Source organism: Epinephelus lanceolatus, chromosome 2 (assembly GCF_041903045.1).
Source record: "Epinephelus lanceolatus isolate andai-2023 chromosome 2, ASM4190304v1, whole genome shotgun sequence".
Lineage (NCBI taxonomy): Eukaryota > Metazoa > Chordata > Actinopteri > Perciformes > Serranidae > Epinephelus > Epinephelus lanceolatus.
Genome location: NC_135735.1, coordinates 44,279,386 through 44,306,074, shown reverse-complemented (window position 1 = coordinate 44,306,074; position 26,689 = coordinate 44,279,386). Strand labels below are relative to the sequence as shown.

General features: G+C 42.0%; 1 protein-coding gene across 1 annotated transcript in view; it reads right to left on the bottom strand.

The window, feature by feature from the left end:
• Window positions 1-7,780: 7,780 nt before the first annotated feature.
• The window catches only part of tshz3b (teashirt zinc finger homeobox 3b), a 49,616-nt gene continuing 30,707 nt past the window's right edge, over window positions 7,781-26,689 (bottom strand). Inside the window, exon 3 of the mRNA XM_033620697.2 lies at window positions 7,781-13,179. Coding sequence (XP_033476588.1) covers window positions 9,530-13,179 — 3,650 coding nt within the window. The 3' untranslated portion in view covers window positions 7,781-9,529. The remainder of the gene's footprint in view (window positions 13,180-26,689) is intronic.

The window sequence follows — 26,689 nt, the reverse complement described above, 5'->3', positions numbered from 1 at the left end:
AATTGACACAGACAAAATCCCTTTTTGATTTACAAATAAAAATTGGATTCACAAATACCTGTGAAAGTAAACACGTTAGAATGATATCCACACATGCTTTTCATTTATTTGTGAATTAATTTACTGTATTCACAGATTTTTATTTTACTTTTTTATTTATTTGTGGACTTTTTTGTGTATTTGCAGATCCATTTTATATTTGCAATTCTTTTTACATTTGCACAAAGATTGTCCATCTGTTTACACAATTGAGACATGCAATTTTTTTAAAGTTAAGATAAGTAGAGATGCAAATTATATCAGTCTCTGGTCTCTATAAGCATCTGACACAAAAGGATTACAGATAACAAAATTTGAATGTGATTTAAATTTTAAAATCTCTTCAACATGAAAATGTAAGCAAAGACAATATTGTTAATTGTGTCTTACAACATTTTGAGATCTGCAAGAGATTTCTGAACCAAAGAGCTCAGAGTTCTGTGGCTGTTCATCTGCGGATATGGTGTAATCAAGAATAGAGCTCTCGTGAGTGAGGGAGGGTTGCAGGTAAGTGAGTCCAGACCATATCCATTACCAAATATAATCTATTCTCCTCTGTAGAGATGCTATCTGTCCCAAGAACAATGCAGAGGATGTGCTAGCTCTGTTGTTCTTGGACTGGTTTCCTATGGTACTCATCAGATAAGCTGGGATGCTCACTGCAGGTTCACTTATACTACATAACGTCTATGCGTGTGTGTGTGTGTGTGTGTGTGTGTGTGTGTGTGTGTGTGTGTGTGTGTGTGCATAGTTCTATAAATAGCAGAAGGTAGTTTTCTAAAAAGTAATGCTCAGGTATGTGAAGAAGCCTGGCTTGGAGGGTGGTAGGAGTCTCGAGAAACATTGTCCAAAAAACATATTTACAAGTGCCACCAAAAAAAAAAAAAAATGAGAGGAGAAAAGACAGCAACTAAGTAGTTAACTTGACCAAGAGCAACTGCCCAATAAACCCTTTAATCTAGGTTATATTTTTGCTTTCCTTTACAAGTTGTCACTATCAGCACAGCAGGGCACGTGGCATACACCTTCTCTAGGTCCAGACCCTTGAATCTGCTTACTCCACCGATACTCTATCAGACAACACTGTAGTATGCTTTACTTTGCCTCACTCTTGAAACTCCACCAAAACAGGTATGCTGACATGGGTCTGCTTCAGCGTGGATTTAAAATAATGTAAGATTCAGGTGGATACATTGGTCTTGTGACTATTTAGGAGTGTTTGTGAGTGTCAGTGACAGACTGCAGATGGAAACGGAATGTAACGAGTTGACTATTCTGTCTGATATCAGGCAAACATACACCTGCTCTGACACATTCCTGGGGGGCATCGGCCAATCAGATCTATTCACACCAGAGATATGAGGCCTTCTCGAAAAGGTGCCATAGGTTGACATAAAATATTATCAGTGAATTGCTGTATTATGTTTAAAAGGTAAATAAACAATAGAATGTGTGTGAGGCAGTTACCTTGTCTGACTCTGGGTCTTTGTGACTGTGTACAAGCAAAAGAAAGAACAGGAGAGAGAAGAAATGGGAACAGAAAAAGAAATCAAGAGAAAGTGAGATGGACAGGGCGCTCTCCCTGTGTGTCTTTGTGTAAGGAGTGTGCTTGCTTGTACCCTGGCTTTATTTGTGTTATGCCATGTGATTCCATTGTGAAGAGCAGATCCACTGAGCTTGTATTCCCACCCTCCCACCAGCCCCCTGCTTCAGATAAAGCTATCTGGATCTGCAGCACACCTTCCTCAAATGCATGTGAGCAGCTTACTGTTGTGGAGGCTCTCTCTATGTTCCTGGGGGATTCTGACGGTTGCATTGTGTGAGCTACAATGAGGGTGTGGTGTGTTGGCACATAGCACCATCTCCAAAACTGCTATTAAGATGTTAATGTTCCCTGGCATAGCTGGCTTCAGGCAGTGTAGTCCTTTTACATCTCAGAGAGCCTACTTCCCATTTTACATAGTCCACAGAATAGGCAATCATGTTTAATTGCTATGCATTTTCAGACAGTTAGGAGGGCCTCGTGTGCAAGCTATTGATTATTTTTGTTTTCATTACATGTCTAAAAATAGTGAAAAAGTCATGCTGGTGGCTCTGTAAGGCTGCAATTGGGCACGGCAGTGTTTTGTGCTAAATGCTAACCTCAGCACGCTAAAATACCTGCAGCAACAATGCTAATATGATGATGTTTAGCCATTTTAATGTTTAATGATTTTAGTTTGTTTAGTTTGGCGTGTTAGCATGCTGACATTTGCTACTTAGCTTTAAGCAAAAAGTACAACTGAGGCTTATGTTAATGTATTTAGTGACGTTATGATGGTGCTAGAGGAAAAGTCAACCAATCACCAAAGTAAGTAGGATTCATCCTCTGTGAACGGGAACTGCCCATTGGTCCGACAGCCCATTGGTCCGACATCCCATTGTTCCGCCCATATTAAACCCATTGTTCCAAAATCATCATGATGCCCTGTGGTTAAGGTCTGGTTAGGTTTAGGCACAAAACCACTTGGTTAGGGTCAGGAAAAGATCATGGTGTGGGTTAAAATGAAAAAGAAAGTGGCAAACACATAAGCTGAGAGCCTGCTTCGCCTCAAGCCTTTCCCAGCTGACCCAGAGCCGGTCGCGGCGCACCATCAAGGCAGAAATACGCCCGCCGGGAGCTGTTCAGTACTGCGGAGAGCTCCCCACACAACCCGGACCCCAGAGTTAATAACAGGAGGTTATGGTGTTTCATTCTCTCCTCTCTATGACACTTGTATCTCAACCAGTAGCCTACTTTTGTTGCGTTTGCTGATCCTCTATGGTACACAAATACAGTAACGCCTAGTATAATCACATATCAGAACAATGGGACGTCGGACTAATGGGATGTCGGACCAATGGGCTGTCGGACCAATGACATGGACCCCTGTGAACCACGTCTACCTGTACAAAATCTACACTGACCAAAAATATAAATGCAACACTTTTGTTTTTACTCCCATTTTTCATGAGCTGAACTCAAAGATCTAAAACATTTTCTATACACATAAAAGACCATTATTGTTCACAAATCTGTCTAAATCTGTGTTAGTGAGCACTTCTCATTTGCCAAGATAATCCATCCCACCTCACAGGTGTGGCATATCAAGATGCTGATTAGATCAGCATGATTATTGCACAGGTGTGCCTTAGGCTGGCCACAATAAAAGGCTACTCTAAAATGTTCAGTTTTTTCACACAGCACAATGCCACAGATGTCGCAAGTTTTGAGGGAGCATGCAATTGGCATGCTGACTGCAGGAATGTTCACCAGAGCTGTTGCCCGTGAACTGAATGTTCATTTCTCTACCATAAGCCGTCTCTAACGGCGTTTCAGACAATTTGGCAGTACATCCAACCGGGCTCACAACCGCAGACCACGTGTAACCACGCCAGCCCAGGACCTCCACATCCAGCATGTTCACCTCCAAGATCGTCTGAGACCAGCCACCTGGACAGCTGCTGCAACAATCGGTTTGCATAACCAAAGAATTTCTGCACAAACTGTCAGAAACAGTCTCAGGGAAGCTCATCTGCATGCTCGTCGTCCTCATCGTGGTCTTGCCCTGACTGCAGTTCGTCGTTGTAACCGACTTGAGTGGGCAAATGCTCACATTCAATGGCGTCTGGCACGTTGGAGAAGTGTTCTCTTCGCGGATGAATCCCGGTTTTCACTGTTCAGGGCAGACAGCGTGTGGCGTTGTGTGGGTGAGCGGTTTGCTGATGTCAATGTTGTGGATCGAGTGGCCCATGGTAGCAGTGGGGGTATGGTATGGGCAAGTGTATGTTATGGACAACGAACACAGGTGTATTTCATTGATGGCACAGAGATACCGTGACGAGATCCTGAGGCCCACTGTTGTGCCATTCATCCCCGACTATCACCTCATGTTGCAGCATGATAATGCACGGCCCTATGTTGCAAGGATCTGTACACAATTCCTGGAAGCTGAAAACATCCCAGTTCTTGCATGGCCAGCATACTCACTGGACATGTCACCCATTGAGCATGTTTGGGATGCTCTGGATCGGCGTATACGACAGCGTGTTCCAGTTCCTGCCAATATCCAGCAACTTCGCACAGCCATTGAAGAGGAGTGGACCAACATTCCACAGGCCACAATCAACAACCTGATCAACTCTATGCGAAGGAGATGTGTTGCACTGCGTGAGGCAAATGGTGGTCACACCAGATACTGACTGGTTTTCTGACCCCCCCCAGACCCCCCCAGTAAAGCAAAACTGCACATTTCAGAGTGGCCTTTTATTGTGGCCAGCCTAAGGCACACATGTGCAATATTAATGCTGTCTAATCAGGATCTTGATATGCCACACCTGTGAGGTGGGATGGATTATCTCGGCCAAGGAGAAGTGCTCACTAACACAGATTTAGACAGATTTGTGAACAATATTTGAGGGAAATCATCTTTTGTGTATATAGAAAATGTTTTAGATCTTTGAGTTCAGCTCATGAAAAATGGGAGCAAAAACAAAAGTGTTGCATTTATATTTTTGTTCAGTGTATATTAAAATCCAAACGAATCTTTTTGAGATATTTAAATCTGGACAAAAGTGGTGGACTCACCCAGAGTCATGCTGCTAGCATGGCTAAAAAGCAAGTTCTAATGAGCAAGGGGCTGGGACATTGCTACTCCTTTAACCAGCTGAAAACAGCGCTAAATTGTACCAAAGGGCGCAGAGGCAGGCTGCATCTAAAGTTGCTAAGCAACCACAACCAGCACCGCATTGTAGTCATTCTTTACGGAAATCCCGCAGTCAGAGCTTCTCTTCTTCCAGGAGTTGTTTGTTTAGTGTGTATTAGGCTTAAAATGTTGTTTGTGGGAAAGATGTAAAGTTCTTGGTAGCTCTGCACTAAAATGATTAACTTCTTGTCCGTAGAAGAAAGAGAAGACATCTTCTGGGTGTGATTGGGTCTCCCTTATCAAATGACATGCACTGCACATTACTGCTTTCTAAAAGTTTAATTTTGTTTATCTCTGGGCGTAGCCATCGTGCCATAGAAAACACGCTACAGATCACTTGGAAACACTTGGGTGTCAACAGTGTGGCGCTTGCTTTTGAGTGCACTTTCTATGCATCTACAATGAAACAATGGATTTGAAGCCGCTATAAACGTGGCATGTGTACAGGCCCTAAGGTGACATCTTTGAAATTGCTTGTTTTGTCCGACCAACAGTTAAAAACTCAAATGACATCTATTTGTAATTGAATGAAACGCAGTGGAAAGTCATCCTATTTCAAAAGCTTGAAACAGCCAATGTGCACCATTTTTGGTTAGCATTGTTTTTTAATTCTTTGTCTTGTTGTGTGAGAATTTACTTTGCCAATTAACCACTCAACATGTTGTTAGTTAATTGATTAGTCAACCAATTGTTTCAGCATAAAAAACACGCTTGAAACTGTACATGATGTTGCCTCATCTACAGTGAAGTTCAAGTAAGAGTAATTAAGACCTCCATTACATGAACCCCATTTTTTGGCCAGTATTTATGGCCATAATTTTTTGAGCAAAACCATGTAATGTATTTGCATTATGTAGCTGCCTATGTTGTTACTGGAAATCCCCCTTTACTGCACAGCTGGAGTTGAACAACTATGATGACTGTCTTTTAATGGTTTCTTTATTAAAACAATGTGTTGTACTGTTTTTTTCTGTAAACGGATGCACAATTTGCTCTGCTTCTGCTGCATTTTTGAGTATGAGAGTGTTTTGCCCCCAGTTGTCAATATACGTATCATTTTGAATGGAACTCTTTAACCTGTATCATTAAAGTGCAGTTGCCATTACCACAGGTCACCATATCATTGTCAAATCAATACTGAAATTGTAAAGATTATAAGCTTAACCAACTTTTCCCTCTTTTTATGAACTGTGGTGTATGTCATTATGATCTACAAAAAATGTACACATGAAAGTGTTGTGTTAAACGGAAGTTGTATGAGTGTAGGGTGCTTTCATGCGAAAAAAAAAAGTTGGTGTTTGTCTCAGGATGATCAGTACCAGGAGGTCAGCATTTACTCATCATTTTACCTCACTGACTGAAACTAATGGGGTTTAATGCAAGTTATGATTGCACTGAGATACATAGGTGCATAACTGTGAATGTGTTTCCCTATGTATGTTGGTGTGTGTGTCTGTGTACGTGTGCACATCCCAGTGGTGGTCTCCTGCATGCTAGTTTTGAACCTTAATAAGCCCTTGCCTCTGCTCGCCGGATGTGAAGACAGGGAGAGAGAGAAAAGGGCTTTCTTACACTTCAATTTCATGCATATTTTCTTTGAGGCTAATGAGAGCCTTAAATACGGTGCCAGACTTCAGGCTGCGCTGTTGAAGGCTGACATTTTCACACACAGTGGCACCTTGTCACTGCGGATGAAGTCCTTCTACCTGGCTGTTGAGAGGTGTGTGTGTGTGTGTGTGTGTGTGTGTGTGTGTGTGTGTGCGCGCGCGTGCACGCATGTGTGTATTGGCCTTTTGTGCATCTACTGGCATATGTGTGAAGAAAGGAAGAGATTTGGTATCCTGGTCTGTACAATTCAGAGTTGCTGTGTGTTTTTGCTTGTGTGCAGGTGGGTGTACCAGCCCATGCGTGTGTTTTGTTTTTTTCAGGATGGTATATTAAGAGGCAGAATGGAGCAGGAAAAGTGATGTGGTTCAGGAACACACAGCACTGTCTCACTTTGATTTATTATATGTGCTTTGTATATATGTTTGTTGAATGCACTTGTGTGTTTGTATGGGCACATTTCGGCAATTTGTTGATACACGGTGTATGTGCTAGTTCTCTCTCCAGCTAATACCTACCTTTGTATACTCCTTCCCTTATCTGTGCTGAACATATACTGATTCTCATGTAGATCTCTGGACAGAAGGCAACTCTCATAGATCTCTTCCTTTGTAAACTTTAACTCTTGGTTCCATCTGTGTTATCTGTATCATAGTGTTGTGCAGCACATATCATCAAATTGATAATGATACAATTCCTATCTAATCACAGCTCCGGACAGGTAAAATTATGAATAAATAAACACCTGAAAGGACCTGCTCATCTTGTCAGCATTGTTGTCATCTCCCATGAAGCCTAAACAAATATGTCTGCCAGGTGTCTTACCTCGCAGAGTAGTCACAAAATGGATGTTGGAGGTAATTATAGAGCTTGAGATATGGAAGGGAAACTTTGTGTGCGTTTGTGTGTGTGTGTGTGTGTGTGTGTGTGTGTGTGTGTGTGTGTGTGTCTATATTTCTATATCCCATTTTGAAAGAGAAAGAAGGTATGAAGTATGAAGCTCAGTTGCTTTTTGGTTGTCTGATTGCTCTGCTGGCCCCTTATAATGATAAAAACAACTTTATGTCATTTGATTGTTCACTGTTTCTGAGGCCTTTTGTTGGAGGCTCAGTCTTATATATGCACTATACTGTATGCCTTAGTCTAAGCCAAGGACAACAGAAGAGGCTACTGGGAAAGCCCAACAATGAAGGTGTCTGTTTGCATGTCTGGATTTGTGTGTGTGTATGAGTGTGTGTGCGCATACGTGCGTGTGTTTGTCTCCCACACGGCCCCGCTGCTGCCACTCACTGTAAACTAGTATGCAGCTCGTCACAGACAGACGTTGACACACTCCCAGTCTAATGTGCTCATTAGGGACTGCACAGCACACACATAATTGATAGCCATGACACACACGATGCATACACACATTATTGCAAAAAACAGTTTCCTTTTTTTAATGCTGCAGTAGAAAACAAGGTTATATGAAGTCATATCATGGGGGTTCATTTTCAAGAACAACAACAACAGAAAACGAAAGAATGAAATGAAAAAGACTAACGGCACAGAATGCATTACAGTATCTGTGCTGTTTACATGCCGATATTTTACACATAAGGATTTTTTTTTTATTTCTCTACCCTGGCAGCTGTCAGTTACTTCAGCAAATTAACTGCCAAAAATGTAGCAGAACTTGTCACTCAAGAGGTTAGTGTAACCATGGTTACCTTTCATAGCCCAAAAAGATAAAGCTGCAGTGTGGAATCATGGCAGAGTAATTAGACAGAACAAAAAAAACAAAAAAAAAACAAACAAAAAAAACAGGACCAATCAAAAAGGCATTCAACAATATGAAACAACCAAGAGTGCTTATAAATAACAGTTTACATGTGAAATATCTTTATAAAGTAACATCTTTTTTGTACAACCTTTAATATCTTTTTAGTGTTCATACAGCGGCACATGTAGAGTAGTGTCTGGTAAAAAGAGTCTTTAACCCTTTGAGCACGAGTTGGGAATAAAAAGATTCACCTGTTGTCATCCTTTTGCTACCTATCTTTTTTCGTATCCTTTGATTAAATAACACATTTATAAAACTATTGTGCAAAACAATTTTATTTATGTCTTCATATACTGTGCACCAGCAGATAGTCATAATCCTTTTAAATTAAAAAATATAGAAATTATGCATAATTTAGACAGGAATTAGTTAATATGTTTTTATATACATATTTTACACAGACCTGAATTAATATAGGTCCCTGATCGACCAAAGTAAAAGACTTCAGATTTCTTTTTTTTTCTTTTTTTCTTACCACATAGCTACAATGCTTGTGTCAAGTCCTGCAAACATCTCAAACAAATATTAAGCCCAAGATGAAAACCTTGCAGTGAGTAGAGAATCTCCTTTTAAAAAAATGCTTTCATGTCTAGGATTAGACCCACTGTATGTCTGGGAAGCAGGCATTGCAGACACAATGCACACATTGTCCATCTAATTCTCACAATAGCTTCAATAATTCACAATCTCAAATCTTGAGTCAATAGTGTTTGGATCTTAGGTGTAGAAGTGCTTTGACGTACTCAGAGGGTTAAATTTTAAATGCTGACTCCAGCACAAAAAAGAAAAAAACTAAACATAAGAGCGAGCGAGAGTGAAAAAAAGAAAAAAAATCATGGAAAGTGCACCAGATTTAGTTAGAAAATGTTTAACTAAACTGTTTTATTTATGCATGCAGCTTATCACATCCCAGTGATGTCAAAATATAAAGGAACTTAATTCCATTTACACAAGTTTCAAAATACACACCACTTCATTTTAGAATCTCTTTTTTTTTAAACCTTCATATACTGTATCTTCTCAATGACAACAGCCCCCATCTGCACAGTCTGAAAAAAAGTCACTCTATTCCTGTCAAAGGAGATCACTAAAATCGAGTGTCTTGGGCCAGAGTGAGTCTACCTCACACAGCACAAAAGGAAAAAACAACTGCTACAACACAAAATTTAAAATCATGTGCCAAAACTCAAAACAGTAGTTGTATGGCATCTTTGTGCAGTTCCATCATGTTAATAATCCATTCTTTTCTTTGAAAGAAATGTCTGTGAAAGGCTTAAGAGAGACAGAGCAAGAAAGAGTGAGCCATTACAAAATAACGCAGCATTGTCCCCAGCCAGTGCTACTGTTTCTCCAGCTCACACACATACATGAGGTGGTCCTCGGGGGACTTCCCATGAGTCTTGCTCAGGTGAAGCTTGACCGCGTGCTTGCTTGCAAAAGTCCGGTTGCAGAGCTTGCACTGGTACATAGCCCCACTGTCGTCGTCGTCGGGGGAGGGTGACGGGGATTCAGTTGAGGGCAGAGAGGTGGTTAAGGACGAGGGGAGGGAGATGGGTACAGAAGAGGGCAGGGATGTGGGTAGAGAGGAGGGTAAAGGGTGGCTGGATGGATGAAGATTAGAGAGCAGTTTTTCAGATAGTCCTTTGGTGTGGCGTTGTTGATGATGTTGCTGCGAAATCTGGCTGAGCAGCTGCTCCCCAGAAAGCTTGGCCAGGTCTCGCAGACGGAAGCCCAAGTGGGATTCCAAGTGGCTGACATAGGTGGATGGTGAGCGGATCTGAGAGGCGCAGTCACTGCAGAAGAACACAGGGTGACCTGAATCCAAGTTTTTCAAGAACTTGGTGCCACCGGTTCTCCTTAGCTGGTACTTGACGTTAGCCAGCCAGTGGGATATCGTAGTCATTGAGAGGCCAGTAAAACGGGAGATGTGCATTCTCTCCTGTGGGCTCAGGTCCGACATCATGTACTTGCCATCACTTGTTTGTCTCAGACTGGAAGCAAACTGGGCTTGTAGGATGAGGAGGTGTTGAGGGTTCCAGTTGGACTGGCGGCCTTTACGTTTCTGGGCTGGTGAAACATCTTCTGTCTCCTCCTGTGTGACACCTTCAATGTCGGAGCGCTCGGACAGGCTGGTAGGTGTGGAGGACTTGGAGACAGTCTGACTTTCTGTCAGGTTCCTCAACATGTCAGAGATGTCTGACAGTGCGTTTTCTCTCAAAGGGGAGGTGGACATAAAGGAAGCTACTGCAGCTGAGGCTTTGGTCATAGTGACAGTGGAGGAGGGAGAAATTGAGGATGGGGTGGTTGTGGTGGAAGAGAGAGCCGTTGAACCCAAAGAACCACTACTGCTGTTTTTATCAGCATTTTTGCCTTTGGTGAGATCTATGGGTTGGTCATTGTTTAGATGTTGCTGGTAGAAGTAGCGGTCTAAGCGGTCGTTACTGGGCTTTTTGGTCTGTGCTGGTGGGGTGGAAGCAGCCACTGCTGCTTTCTCTGCCAGGCTGTTACTCATCTTGAACAGCATGCTCATCGGGTCAAGGGAGGGCAGGGCAGGCTTAGCGGCCTTCCCCAGGTGGACGTTCATTACTGACTGCAGGGCGCTGAGAGGGTTGACGAATGGCTGTTCTGGAGGTGGATGGTCTGTGATGATAGCTGTACTGCCACACATGGAGGCAGGCAGGGGGGACGTCACAGCTGTGGACTCCACTCCATTCTCCACAGACTCCTTTATGGAAATATCTCCATTTGAATCTCTGTGATTGGTTCCACCTCCATCACCTACTGCCTTTTCCGTTCCACTTGTATTCTCTGGAGTTTTACAGCCTCCTGCTCTGTTTTCTTTTGGCGATTCTCCTTGGGCTGAGTCCCCTGCCTCGCTGTTGCAGGGTGAGGGCGTGGTACGTCTCAAAGGAGATCCCCTCACGACACCACTGGGCTCTCTCATTTTCTCTTCTACCTTTGCCACTTTCTCTGTCACTTTCTTGACCAGTTCCTCCATAGCATGGAAGTTGTTTTTGGGTAACGGGGAGTTCTGGCGGCTGGGAGGGGAGATCAGAGGCTGGATCTTACCAGTGGGAGAGAGAATCTCCCCACCAGGGAACATGTACTTAAGGGGAGAGCTCTTCCCAGAGTTGCCTAACGAGAGCTTCATTATGTTTGGGAGCTGGTAGGCAGCATGGATACTGGGATACCCACCCCAGCTTGGAGCTCCATTTTGGGCTTTGTTGATGGCTGAGGTCACTGTGTTCTCCAAGGACTTGAGGATGTCAAGACCCCCTTTCGGACTTTCATCCAGATCCTCCTCTGTCAGATAGGAGTATTTTGAAGAAATATCAAACTTCTCCTCAGCCTCTTCCTCACCTGCTTTCTTCTCTTTGTTGAGATTACCATTGTTGATAATGGACTCTTTAGTGCATTCCTCTTCCCTCTCCTCCTTTTTTATCTCCACAACCATGGCAGTGGGGGAGATGCTGGTTGGAGGAGGCACTGGGGCAGGTGGAGGGGAGAAGGTTGTGGCAGCCAGGGGAACGGACTGGACCTTTTCTTCAGCTGCTGCATTGGGTGTGGGGGTTGGGGTTGAGGATTCTATAATGGGTTTGCCTTTCTTAATAGCAGAGTTGGTGACTTTAATAAAGTGTCCAGTCACCATCATGTGAGCAGTTAGCTCTTGCAGTGTGTCATGAGAGCTGCCACACTCCATACATTTGAGGATCTGTGACTTCCTGGATTCAAACTGCCAGGCATAGCTGGCACCGTTCTGGTGTCCATAGCGGTTGTTAGGTGTGATGTAAGGGTTGGTGACCTTCTGGAGTATGTCATTAGAGTCGTTGAGGGAGGTGGGCTTAGGTGTGGTGCCTCCATTAGAGTCTGGTGAGCTAGGGATGTCTAGTTCCATTGGGACTCTCTTTCGAGCTGAGGAGATGATCTTAGCTGCCACTGGTGTAACGGGCTCTTTCAGAGGCACTTTCTGGTAGTGTTTAGTCTTGATCATGTGGACACTTAGGTCCTGGAGGGATTCAAAGGAGTGCCCACAGTACATGCACTTCAGAACTTTCTGGGCATCCTCCTTCCCCTCCATCTCTAGCAAGGACCGCTTTCTGGGTTTTGACCACCGTTTAGCACCCTCACCATCTGTCTCGTGGTTATCATCGCGGTAGTGGCCCGTCTCATTCATGTGCACTGTGAGCTCCACTAGTGTGTCATATGCCGCACTGCAGTCCTTACAGCGGAACTTGCTGGCGCCAGTGAATATAGAGCCATACAACTTGGAGCTCTGCCGGTACAGCTGGACGGTACTAAAGAGGTTGGGTTCTGTAGATGCTGTGGATACAGCCACTGTGGGGTGTTGAACCAGCCCCAGTCTGTTGTTGTGGTTCTGTGAGGCCTGTTGGAGGGTTTTGGCCATAGCTGTCTGGTGCCAGTCATAGCCTCCACTTCCACAGCTACTGCTACTGCTGCTACTACTGCTGCTGCTGTGACTGCGAGGGGGTTTTTCTGCAGGAGGCTGGCTCAGGTTCAGATTCAGTGTGGACCAATAGGAGTTGGTCAGGAAAGAAGTGTAAATGGCCTTCATCTTCTCCAGGCTGTCAGCCACAGACCCTGTTGTGGCTGAAATGGCCTCATCTCCACTTACTGTGGCAGCAGCATTGGCAGCAGCCATCATGACGGAGGAGGAAGATAGGGACAGGGCATTTGAGGGGTCTTTAGAGAGGAGGACATCATCCTCATTTTTAAGTGAGGAGATCTCAAAATCAGACATTCTGTCACTGGATTCACTCAAGTGAGACTCACTGTCGAGCTCTTGACCAGAAAAGTCAGCAGCATTGGGGGAGTCATGGAAGCCAGTGGATCCTGGCCTGTCTTTTAGAAGGAAGTCCTTGTCTTGACATAGGAACTTGGCAGCAGGCTCCTCCCCCTCCTGTGCTGAGTCATCTCCATCCAGGTCCTCATCCAACAGGGCTGCTTCCTTCTCATCTTCAGGGACGTATGCTGCAAAGAAAAACAAAGAGGGAGAGAGATTTGTTAGAACCATACTGACAGCATATCTAATGATGGAGATCCTCAACTCTGTATTCCTGTTTCTTCACCAAGCCGGGAACTGATAGAAACACAAGATACTGACATTCACACTTTCTCAAGAGGAAACAGTGCAATCATCCAATGGCATTCACAGACAAAGTATTTCCTATCATAAACAGTTGCAGTAATTCTTTTCTAACTTCCGCCTTTTACATTGACATTGTTTTCAAATTGGAATCAAGTTACCACCCCCTCCCATTCTCTCTCCACCCCCAGGTCTTTGTTCTGTACTGCAGAAAATCAGAGACAGCCAGAGAGAGAGATGGAGAATGGAAAGAGAAAGATGGAGGGAGGGAGAGGGGAAAAATGTCTCTTCAAACAGAACTTGCCACCTTATTCTTCTCAAGGGGCAACAGCTTGAAATTAAAACTAAATTTGAAATTAATGAAGCACATTCTGGCGGTGGCATTCGTTTCTGAAGTAATAAATTACTTGTATCAACCTCGGAGACAGCGGTTCCTGTCTGTCAATTAATATGTCTTACGCTTCTTCTGCAGACTCTAATGCATTCCCTAACAGACACACTCGCCATTTAAATTAAGCATGCATTTTCACTCATTACACTGCTCAGCCCTCGCCTCCTCGTAAATAAAAATGAATGTATGTACGTTTGCCTGCAACAAATCTCTCCCCGCAAAACCCATTTGCTTCAATTACCAAAGATTAGAAAAAGTTTAGAGTTATTATTTACAGTTTAGCTTCGGGGAGTGGGCTTGAGGCTTTCAATTTATATTCAAATCCCTCTAGTTTAAGAATAATACAATGGAAATCATAAAGAGAAAATATGTATCAAGACAAATCACAGTCTCGCCTCTTCGTACATCTGTGAATGTTTCTTTTTTTTTTTTAATAAGTCTATCAAAAGGATAAAACAACATCAGATGAGAAATGCAGCATGCTCACACTTTGTGATTAAGGCTGGATTTCTGAATAACAACTGAAGTGCACGCAGGCGCATGCACACACAAACCTCTTGTTTTCGCAACTACACTGGCAAAGAAGATGAGTGTGTGTATGGACATCAGTGGCCTTGTGCCTAGCATTCCTTTCTGTAACAGGCCATCACTCATCTGAGCTGGTATGTAAACACAGAGCGAGCCGGTCAGTGGGAAGGGTGTGGCACAGAAGCACATATTCAATCTGAATCTAACACTTTTAAAGTCACAAAAAGGTTAAATAAATAAAATAATATATAGTAAAATAATATGGTATAATTACATTTTGTGGTATCTATGATGAGAGAGAGTAAAATTATGTATAAACAGGAGAATTATAGAGAAATATGCAAGGTAGCTAGGTTGAAAACAAAACTCCAGATAGTGCCTACAGTTAGGTGAAAATGCGGGCCTGAATACATGGGAAAATGCGGGCTTCCACAAGTAATACCTACACAACCTGCCAGCCACATCATACAACACACTTCAGCCGTTACTGACTCCCGTCTCTAACTGAGCACCTCAAGAAGTGTGCGTGTGTGTGTTCGTGTGTGCGTGTGTGTGTATTTGCGTATGTGCTAGTACTGCATCAGCAGCAACACAGAGAGGAGTCTCTGTCATTGTCAGGCTACTGGTTGCCATCGGCGATGATACGACACCACCGTGGGACAAACAGATGCACAGAGACACAGATATCCCAGAGCCCATCACACACACAAACAGGCACACACATACACACCAGTTGTACTGTAACTGCTTTGCCTTCAGGCAATCTCGGGAACTTCTGTGTTGAACATGCAGTTTGCTCTAGCCTTCAGTCTAACAAAAAGGATCCATTTGAAACACTTCAAACACGTTATCTTGTATTAGATGTTGTTATGTGTGATTTAAAAAACTGCTGGGTCACATGACCCCTATCCACAATGCATCAGTTACTAATGTTTGTCTTTTATTTTTATTGAAGTGCAACTATCTTAAAACCTTGATCCCTTTCTGCTGCATGTTTTAACATTTATGGATATAAAACACACACGCACACACACACACACACACACACACACACACACATCCCCCTCTCTCACAGCTTCCCCATCTCCCCCCGTCTCGCTCTCTCTCTCCCTCTCTCCCCCACTCTGTCTCAGAGACACATCCACCCGCCCGCACATACGTGCAGCCGAGCAGACCCACATGTACATGCCATCTGTTCTGAATCAGCCAAAACGACAGCTGTTTAAGAGAACAATGCTCTGGCTGAGGAAACAGCCGAACACAGCAGCCTGGCGCTCTCATCAAGGCCAAACATCAATGTGAAATCTCCTTTAAAACACAACGTACGCACTCCGCTTCAAATTAGCTGCCTTTGTGTGATAAGAACACGCTGTGTATTTGTGTGTGCGTGTGCCCATCTGTGTACCTGCAACTGTGTGATATGTATAGAGACACATGCAGAGGATCAGGGAGAAAATTGTGTTTGCCAGCAAGACCAGTATGTGCTGAATGAAACCTCGGTGTGTAGGCTACATCCACCTACACGGAGCATGAGGCACACGACTGATTTCTGGACTTGTTTGAGGCAAAGGATGTTGAAATGTGGAAAACATTTGACATTTAATAGGTGCAGTGTTACAATACATTAATACAATGGCTTGCATTGAATGAGCTGCAGTAGCAGTTTAGGTTCAACTACAGCTGCCTGCATTGTTTTGTGACATCATAAAATAAATACCCTGTTGATTGCAGTTTCAACAGTCTCAATATCCTTGTGAATATAAACGTCGTCCTTGCTGTGATATATTTTATGGGTGAAAATGTGGCTTGTTTAAGTTCATTTTGAGCTTGGCTTACTTCTGCATGTCACCATCCACCCAAAGCTTGCAGGCAATGTTGCTGTTTCACTATGTGCAGTCGTGGTTCCTAACCTGTTTTGTCTAACAACCCTGTTAGATGAGCTCAAGTACTTTGGTATCATCACCACCCACTATGTTCTAAATGTGTTTCAAATGAATTGATTTGAACACTATTAATTATATAAAAAAATGATATCATTGCACATTTTTTTCATACAAGACAAAGTGATAAATCTAGGCTTTGTCTCTCTTGTATAGTAGGTTCAGTCAAGTTTACATTCATAATACTACTACTTAGACTGTTTGAACCATTACTTCTAGCTATTAATTCCACCTCTCTGCTAGATCACCAGTTAGTTTTCACATGATCTCAATCCAACCCTACGTCCTACAAATTGTGTTTGTATGTTAAAGGTACAGTGCGTAGGGTTTAGTGGCATCTAGCGGTGAGGTTGCAGAACTGAAACTTCTCCCATGTGCCAAGTGTGTAAGAGAACTACGATGGCCTACAAGAAAATGATTATGGCCCTATGTGGAGAGCCAGTGTTCGATTTACTCCTTCTGGGCTACTGTAGAAACAACATGGCAGACTGTGGAAGAGAAACTGCTCCATAATGTAGATGTAAACAGCTCATTTTAAGGTATCAATAACACAATTCTTATTTTCAGGTAAATATCAAATAATGAAAACATAGTTAGGAATATTATAGACAATTTCTGCCAACTGATGCCATTAAATCCTAAACATTCGACTTTTAGTAAACATCTTTCTTAATTATGTTGCTGTGACAACATAATCACAGCAAATGTTGTGATTTCAGGTAAGCTAAATGTTAATAATAAAAAAGGTAATTTCAAATAACAGTGAAGTCACTATGAGTGGATATTATATTGCAAGGTTGTCTATTCTGCTGATAAGTTCAGTATCAACATTTTTGCGACTTTTCAGGTATGTTAATCAGCAACATTTCCTCATTATGTTAGTAGAAAATGTAATATGCATGGCATTATGTTTTCCTCACATCATATTTTCTTTTTCAAATGAGTTGTATATAAATGTAATGTTTAGAAGTGAGGGCTGCTCAATCACACCACATGATGAACCTAAGGCCTGTGTTGTGTCGTCAGCCGCTAGTACCAGGCAGTCTACCGGTTATTGTGACAATAAATAAATTGAAAAAAATAAATAGTTTAATAATATATTATATAATAATAATAAAGAACAATGACAAAATTTCCTCCTGAACATCTAGTTTTTGTTTTTGGTAACAAAAAAGAATTTCTATTTTTTCTCAAATTAGCTGCCTCTCTCTGATCTTTCCCTATAGCCCAGTGGCTGGGAATCACTGTTATGCCCCTAACTTATTAGAAGACTTGTTAGTTTTGTCCTAATAGAAACACACTGTAATATTCCTATTGGGTTCAAGAGAGTGGCTGTTCATTGCCCCACTGTTTCTTTAGCCAGAACTTGGCACAGCATGGTTTCACTGTGTTTGCATGAGTGCAAGATGGGTAAAGGGTCACTCTACACCTTATCCATTATTGTATTTATTGCTGTAGCTAATGCAGTCAAATAAAGCTGCAGCATAATTTATAGTGCAAACCACAGAAGAAGGAGAAAGGAGACATGAATAAATGTGGTAGAAGGAGAGAAGACTTAGGGGAGAGGAGGAGGAGGAGGATGAGGTGGAGAAGAAGGAGGTGGAGGAGAAGGAGGAGGAGGAGGGAGGCAGGGCTTGGAAGGAAGTCAAGAGTGGGGCCACACACACACTCGCACACAATGTGAATGTGCAGAGATGATCCCCAAGGCTACTGGCTTAGGTCCAGGCTGCAAGGTTCACAACACTATGACCCAGGATACTGAGATAAATGTGGAGAAACACACACACACACACACACACACACACACACACACACACAAACACGCGCACAACCGCTGGAGTAGAAGAAGCCTGGGCCAAACACACCAGGTATGCAGGTGCTCTTTTAATTAGTAGAGAGAGAGAGGGGAGAAGAGAGAGTTCCAGATGAATTGTCAGCAGGGTGGAAGAGGTGGTTTGATCTCATTTTCAGGCGAACAGGCCGGGGAGAGATTGCCGATTCTGAAACCGAGGCAAGCAAGCAAACGCCACAGTTGTTTCCAGGAGAGCTGGAAGGGCTTGGAAATTATTCTTGACATCTGAACAAAATTACAAATCCCTGCTATAATAGCAAATAATTCTAATAATAGGCAGTCAAATGAAACTAAATGGACATTTTGGATTTACAGTCAAAAAAACTTGAAGCTGTGTTTGTGAACTGCGTCTCTGTATTCCTATCTGTGTGTGTAAAGTGAGGAAATGCTTATGCACTCTGCAGATGTTATGATGTTAGGAAACAGTTTATCATGCTTATATAACCACTTAACAGCCCTATCAGACACACTGGCACGTCAGCGTTGCCTGTTTACACTTCTGCTTAAACCATGCAGTTTCAGCGTGTGTGTTTGTGTGTGTGTGTGTGTGTGTGTGTGTGTGTGTGTGTGTGTGTGTGAGACAGACAGACTGAGACAGACTGTCCTCATCAGTCTTATGTAGGGAAACATTTTTGTTGAGACGAAGCTGAAGACATGTCTGTAGACCAGAGATGAAAGCAACCCCTATCCGAACTTTCTCACATGTACACTATGTGTGAGTGTATTTATACATATTTGTGCGTTGCATGCATCCACCCCCATGCCATTTCCCACTTGATGAGATCCTATAATCTCCACCCTCACCTCCCTCCCCCTTTTCCATCCCTCCCCAATCACCAGTGCAACCCACATTAATGAAGTTAATTGAATCTGAGATCGATAATACTTAATTATTGCGATTTGACATGCACAGACAAATTGGTGGGATGGCTTCTATGTGTGTGTGTGTGTGTGTGTGTGTGCAGCGAGGGTGGTTAAAGGGGCATGGCTGTCTGCAGTGAGCGCTTTGGGATTGGCGAGGCGTGCCATCGATCTTGAGAGGTGTTCCATCGACCCAGACGGCTGACGAATGGAGCTGTTCCCTCAACCGGCTACATGACTTACCAGACCTGTAACATATTTACAGTATCATCGGAATATGATGCACTAATTGCTTCTCCAACAGCCCGCCATGTTGCTAGAAACATTGCTGCACATGCTGTAATAATGACTCGTGCACAAATCACCATGATAGTCCTGCAGGAAATGCGGATGGTAATCAAAAGCAACATTATAGTTACTCTACTTCATAGCTTTTATGTTTTTTTATCTCCTAAATATTTCAATATTCTCATAGTACTACTCAAGGCGTTTGAAATGTAAATGTGAGATATCTATTTGTTTTTGGTCATCACTTCAGTGTTTATTGTTACAATATTGAACTTATCTTGCAAAATCTAGGTCGGAATTAATTCAGTATGACTACTGATATGTTATCACTTCAGTGTAAAATAAAGTACCTTATAAAGTAAACTTGAGTATCAGTACAGATTTCTTACAAAAAAAAATGACTGGTAGAAAGTGGTAAACGAAGCCCATGCATATGATTTAAATTTTAATCAAGTGTATTAGTCAGCAAGTGAAATAAATAATGGGTAAATTATACCTACTCTACCTATTTGTTAAAAGTAACAGCTGCAACATAGAAAATACATAAAATGTACTCTAAGATATTTTATAATCCCTGCACTGCAACGTGCACATGTGTCAGCACCCATGTAGCAAGGCCAAAGTCGGTTTCATTCATGAGACTGGAGAGAGCTGAGCTGTATTCAAACAATGCCTATAGGTACTATATATTCTTCTCTTGGGTCGCTGTTTCTCACATGACACGAACCAATCAGTAGAGCACGGTGTGGTCAATTGTCAATAGTCTCTGAATAGCAAGGCGGTACGGTTTTTAGCACTGTCATCTCTCAGTTGGAAGGTTCCAAGTTTGAATGCAACGGCCAGCTGCGGCCAAGAGTTGATATTACTGACTTTCTATCAGTAATCAGTAGTGTTGTGTATTACAAAAATGTTAGGTATTCATACCTAGTAAGTTTAGTGTGCCATAGCTGTTAAATTAAGGTACCGTTTACTTAAGACATAAGAAGAAAACTGCTCAAACAAACTGAGTGCAAATTGTTACCTCACATAAAAAAAAAAAAATCTGATAAAAATCCAATACAATAAATGCAAACATATTAAAGGGATAGATACCACAACATCAAAGTTATGGCAAAATCTGTGATGGTGCATTATTTTATGTTATGGAATTTATTGTCATATTGCCCACATCTAGCAGTTGTTGTGCTGAAAAATTGTATTGTCATACTTTATGCAGTTAAATGTCATATGGTATCATTTTTTCTGCAAGGACCTACAATAGTGTTCTATGCAATGGGTTTGAAAAAAACATTTCAGTCACTTAAAGGTGTACTTGTGGAAAAATACAACATTTACAATGTATATATAAGCTTTCATTGATGTACTGTGCATTCATTCATTCACAGATATTTTTGTTGTAGTTTTAGTTCTACTTGTTGTAGCTATAGTTTCTATGTTAAAGCAGCATCTTCTAATAATGTGGCAGTGGTATGTTGAAATAAAAATGAAAAATAATCTTCTCCAAACTTGTTTCTTTGTTTGTTTCAGTTTGATTTTTACTACATATTATTTGTATGAATCAGTTCAAGAGGCTGTGGCTCATGATGTAGAGCGGGTCGTCCTTTAATCACAAGGTTGTTGGTTTGATTCCTTACTCCTGCTTGTCAAAGACACTGGCCCCCAACCTGCTCCTGACTGCCAGGCCAAGATCTTGCATGGCCGCTCTGCCACCATCAGTGTGTGTGTATGGGTGAGTAAGGGGAAAAATTAGAAAGCACTTTGTCCGGTAGGTAAAAAGGCACTATAAATGCAGTCCATTTACAAAATGCAGCCCAATAATGGCTGTTAGATTTTTGTTTGCTCTAAAATGCACTTTTTTTCTGGCCTGTATCTGTATGTACTGTATATGAATTATTTCTATGAGGAACTAGCTCCATGCTGATAAGCAGTAATGAACAGCACGATAGTCCGAAATATGCAAAATGCCTTTCAAAAAAGCTGAGATAATATTAGCATATACAGCACATAGTGGCAGTGGCGTTAGCGAGAGAGAGAGGGAGGATGAGAGAGGGGAGATTAGATTTGGAGTGGCAACAGTTAGTGTGTCTGTCTATGACTGCAGCAGCATCGCAACACACTGAAATACTGCGATTATTCAGAAACACACACACTGTTGTAGCACGCTTGTGTACGTCCTTCAATGTTTGTGTGTGTGTGTGTGTGTGTGTGTGTGTTTGTGTATGTGTTGTGTTAGCCTGGCTAATCATCTCCCCATGCCACTCAGCTGGGGAGCTGCTGACACTGTATTTACATGCTGCTGTTACAGTGCCAATACAAGAGTGTATGCCTGGGCTAGAGAGCTACTGACAAACTCATTGATGCGTGTGTGTGTGTGTGTGTGTGTGTGTGTGTGTGGGTGTGCTGTATTTATACATGTGCAGAATTTACTAAGCAAAACAGATCAATTTTTATAAATATCAAATGCAGCACCATTTCAAATGAGTTTGTTTTCAAGACAAAGTCAACTTACCACCTAAACACTGATTTTAACTGTGGGAAAGTGTGTGCGTGCATGTGTGGTCTAAAAGCAGCAATATTCAGTTATTTATAAAAATGGTAACAAAAGTGTAAAAAAACAGTTCCAACTAATTATCAAGTCAGTATTTCCGGTTATATCTGACTCTTGGCATCCTAAACACACATGAAAGAGGTGAATAATTCTCCCTCTCTGTCGCTCTCTCCCCCTCTCTCTCAAATATACACACACACCCAGGCTAACACACACTTGTCGTCAGTAGCACTGAGCCTCTACATGACCTCTTGCTGACTGTAAAGCTGCTAGTTAATTAAGGAGGAGTTGTAAAGGAATAAGTGATATAGTGTAGACAACAAGGATCACTATCTAATTCAACATCTTGTGTTAAAGATTTATAAAAAAAACAAATGTGAAAACAATCAAAAGGTGGCCAGAAAACAAAAGATGAACTGGGTGAAACCCTTACAGGACAAATTAAAATGAGAAAAGAAAGTAGAAGAGATGACAATGTTGGTTAAATCTGGATGATGCCCCTCTGCTGTATTACAAATGTCAAACATGCTATGAAAGGTGAAATAATAACTAGGTCAGCAACCGTGCATTAGCTGCTAGAAACAGAATATATGCCCAATAAAATTAAATCGTAATTCCCTTTTAACTGATTGAAATGAACAAGACGAGAATTTAATGTGCATATTATAGACCACAACACATTTCACATGCCACTCTGAGGCTCTAACAACCACCAGTCCACACAGCGAATCAGTATAAAATGTGATGTTTAAGGAAAATGCCACATGGTAGTTGGGCCCACTGTTTAGCAAAACAGAACACTACCTTTATCTAAACTAGCACTTAACACACTGATTTGAGTTATGCTAGACAGCTAGCATAAATTAGCCCTTTTTGCTACATCATTTATTACCTAAACAAAACAAAACAAAAAAACTCCCACATCATTTAAGACTACAGTTCATTTAAGTTTCGAGCTGCTCGAGGTTTTCAATTTCAAACTTTTAACTGTAGTAGCAGTATGATAGCTACAACTTCCATGCCTGAGCTGGAATAAAGAGCTCTAAACCAGCTGCCTGAGAATAGAATAAAACTCACCAAAACCATCTTGGTCAGTCTTGTTAGTCATTTAGTTAGTTAGTCCACTGCTCCAACAATCACCAACTCTGGTTTGACTGAAATAAACCTCAAGTCAATGAATTAGATGTGAAAATAAACAGTTTTTCCTGCTATCTCTCTGCTCTGGTTTTGCGGTTGTGGACACGACTCAGGCCGTCGGTCCTGTAACGTTATCCCCGCCAACCGCCGTCAGCTCAGCTGCCTGTTGTACCAGACTGACCTCTGGTGCACTATATGCACTATATGGGATTTCTAAATATCCTGGTAAACTGTATTACCATTTGACAGAATTTGACAACAAAATTATTTATTCATAATATGGCTGGGAAATATGTAGAAAACCAAATATCAAATATGATGCTTTCGACCAAACAGATACTGGAGGGTTGAATATTGGTGTTTTCATTTAGTATTTTCACAATGAGATTTTTGATGAATAATCATCAGTAAAGTGACTACAGGCAAATAACAGAACAGAACAACACCACTTTACTGTAATGCAGCCTTTAAAGCCAGGAAAACACTTACAACATCCAAAATCTTAGACCATATCTTGTTCTCATATCACAATTGATATAATATCAATATGTTGCCATAATTCATAAAACATAATGCTGAAAGTAATCAGTGTATTCAAACTAACAGCGCAAACCGTGGCCCTTTTTCTAAGGATAGCTCTGTGGAGGCCATTTACCGAAAGAGGTTTTTCAGAAATCTGAGTTGTTATCAACTGAAATAAACCACATATTGCACAGTTCCTCATACAGCTCCTCCTGCTCCTTCCTGTTTAAGCAGGAAACTTGCATCAGGTTTACAATAACTACAGCATGTGTATCTCCATTCATTAGAAAGTGCCGGCAGTGCGTACTAAAAGTATTCAGTTGGACGAAAATCAAATGTGCCAGTACTTTGTAGCGCTGAGTACTGGCCCAATTAAAACACTGTTCAACATAATATCTGCAAGTGTTAGCACAGGGCTCACTGCTATGATGTGTGTGTTGGAGACACGTGGAGGACTATGGTGTCTGGGTTCTAATCGCCGACAGGGGCATTTCAACGGGGCGACATATCCAGAGAACATGAAACTGAATAAAAAGTATATAGAAATACAGTGTGTGTGTGTGTGTGTGTGTGTGTGTGAATAGACACACACAGGCAACGATATCTCCCTCACGCTACACAAATATTATCAGTGGGCGACTGTTTGTCAGTAAATGATCCTCTGCCTGTCCTTTGTTATTCAGATAGCTTGCACTTGGAGCAGCCACACTCTCAAAGCCCACAGGGCAACCTAGGGTCATGAGCACTCGTCCCAGGGGATGTGTGTATGTGTGTGCATGTGTGTGTGAAAAACCAGCGGGATGTGCAGAGTTAGCCAAGCAGGGCTGAGCAAGATCCATCATTTCCACCATCTCCCATTTGTTTCTCCTCTCTGAACTCCCTCCATCCTTACCTCCCACTCGTCCTGTGTTCTTCCTCTCTTTAATGCCATTTCCTGCCTCTTTTTCTTTATCTATCTCTCCCTTTCTGCCTCCGTCATCTCCAGCCCATCTCACAAAACCTAGGCTTGCTGTTTTCTCTTTCACTTTCCCCAGTTAGTTCCTTTGTTTTTCTCTTACTTTTCGTGAATTCCTCAATATTTTTTCGCAGGTTTTCACCATTTTTCCAGAGAACAGACTTCCCAAGAAGGCAAGGGTGCACATACAAGTGGCCCCCCACCGCTGTGCACACAACTCAAGAAAATACCATAAATACCATAATATACTATGCACAGGGACTAAAATAATACATTTAAGACACACAGACATTGCAGAGGAAAATGCAGCTATATGCCAGCAAGAATTGTGCAGTAATGTCAGTGCTTTTGCACGTTGAGTGAGATTTGCTAAAATAGAGTAGAATTGTCTATGGTCTGTATTCCCCCACACACAAGCACACATGCACACTGTCAGAAACACACACATTCACACACTCTTTGCATTGCAGTCTGGTTAGTTGCTGGGTATCTATTACCTGCCAGTCTGCTCTGATCTCTTTGGACAGCTCTGATCAAAAGATGTCATCCGACCTACTCGACTGGGCTCGCTAGGGAAGTTAGCAAGGGGGAACATTTGTGTACGTGTGTGTGCATGCGTGTGTGTTTCGGAGTAAATCACACAGTGGTCTGGGTGTAAATAAAACGACAGGATCACTTTAAGGTCCTGTCAAGTAGGCAGGAGGCGATTATGATAACGCCCGCTCTGCTCCAACGCAAACGGACACACTTAAATTCACTGGCCGGAGCATAATATACATGATATAGCTCTTTTTTCTGTCTCTTCCTGCCTGCCTCTGTGTGTCGTCTTTCTTATGTTTTCTTTTTTTCCTCATCTCTTGTGCAATAATGCCTTTTCTTTTTGTTTGTTTTTTTCTGATTATTGCTGGTACAGGCCTGAGACTGTGCATCTGCTGAGAACAGATTGAAAGCAAGCGTCAGTCAAAGACAGATTCAGGCCTTTAAATCTGTATAAAACAAGAGAGTGCATGTGAGCCAAGCCATCATCCACGCACGCATTTACACATACATGTAGACAGATGTGCTCTCACGAAAAACATCCTGCATCTTGAAATTAAATGCATGTCTTTCACAAAAAATGAAGAGAATTCCCAAAAATGAATTTGTAAAACAAACAAAACACAGATGTAAAAGAGCAGTGGTGAAGCTCTGTCTAAGCAATAAAAGGTGTAAAATGTGAGGGGTTTTAGAGGAAAGAAAAACGGCAAGCAATAAAGCTGGAAAACAGCACTGCTCCGAGGCAATTTAGACTGCAAAACACAAACCATTAAGTTTGTGCATTATCTTTTAATTTAATCTTGAATGATTTATAATCCATCACGCAAGGCTTCAACCATATCCAATTATTCTCTGCTGCTTGATTGACAACAAAGGTGATTTATTAAGCTAATAAAAACTGATGTGCTCTCCACTTGCTCTGAAAATAACCAGCCGGACCGAGAGCTCAAAGACACACTTTCCCACAAACACACCTACATACACACACACACACACACACACTTCCTTCCTAAGAGGTAAAAGATCAATACTCTGTGTGCATGCATGTTTGTTTTGAAGTGTGTGTTTTTTGTGTGGGAGGTTAAAGTGTGAGTGGGAACCTTTTGAACAATCACTTAAGTATCTCTTTACTTAAAAGAGAAATCAGTCTCCATCTGTCCCTGCTGCTCTTGCTGTGCTAGAAACGTCGGAAATCAAAATGTCAGGCATAGTGACGAGCGGCGGTTTTTCCCTATGCAAGGCCAAGTGATTATATTAGGCTTTAATTCCTCCATCCACGGCATATATGTCATCTTAGTCTCCGCTTTATCTGCTAATGTTACGCTCAATCACTTGATATTAATGGAAAAACAGAGAGCCAGGGGGCCCTGTAATGGTGGTGGTGATGTGTGTGTGTGTGTGTGTGTGTGTGTGTGTGTATGGGTCTTTGTTGATGAGCGGTGGGGTGGGATGGAGGGGGTTAACGGTCTAGAGTTCACATGCATATCAATGTAGGAAAGTGCCATTAAGAAATATTAGCATGTTTACAGCGCCATGTATGAGGCTCATTTAATGAGGCTTAGAGTCACACATGTTTTAATGTGGCTACACACACACGCACACACACACACACACACACACACACACACACACACACACTATGTGGCCTGTTTCCACTGGCTTTCATTTTTTCAAACAACAATCCAGGTATCTATGTCATTCACGCTGACATGTTTGAAAATGTGGCCTTTATGAAGTTGGATTTAAGGGCGACTGTCCGAATTACAGTTGTAATGCTACCCTTATTAGAAACAAATGTGTCTGGAAGTAGAGGAGGAGGGTGAAAATAATCATATG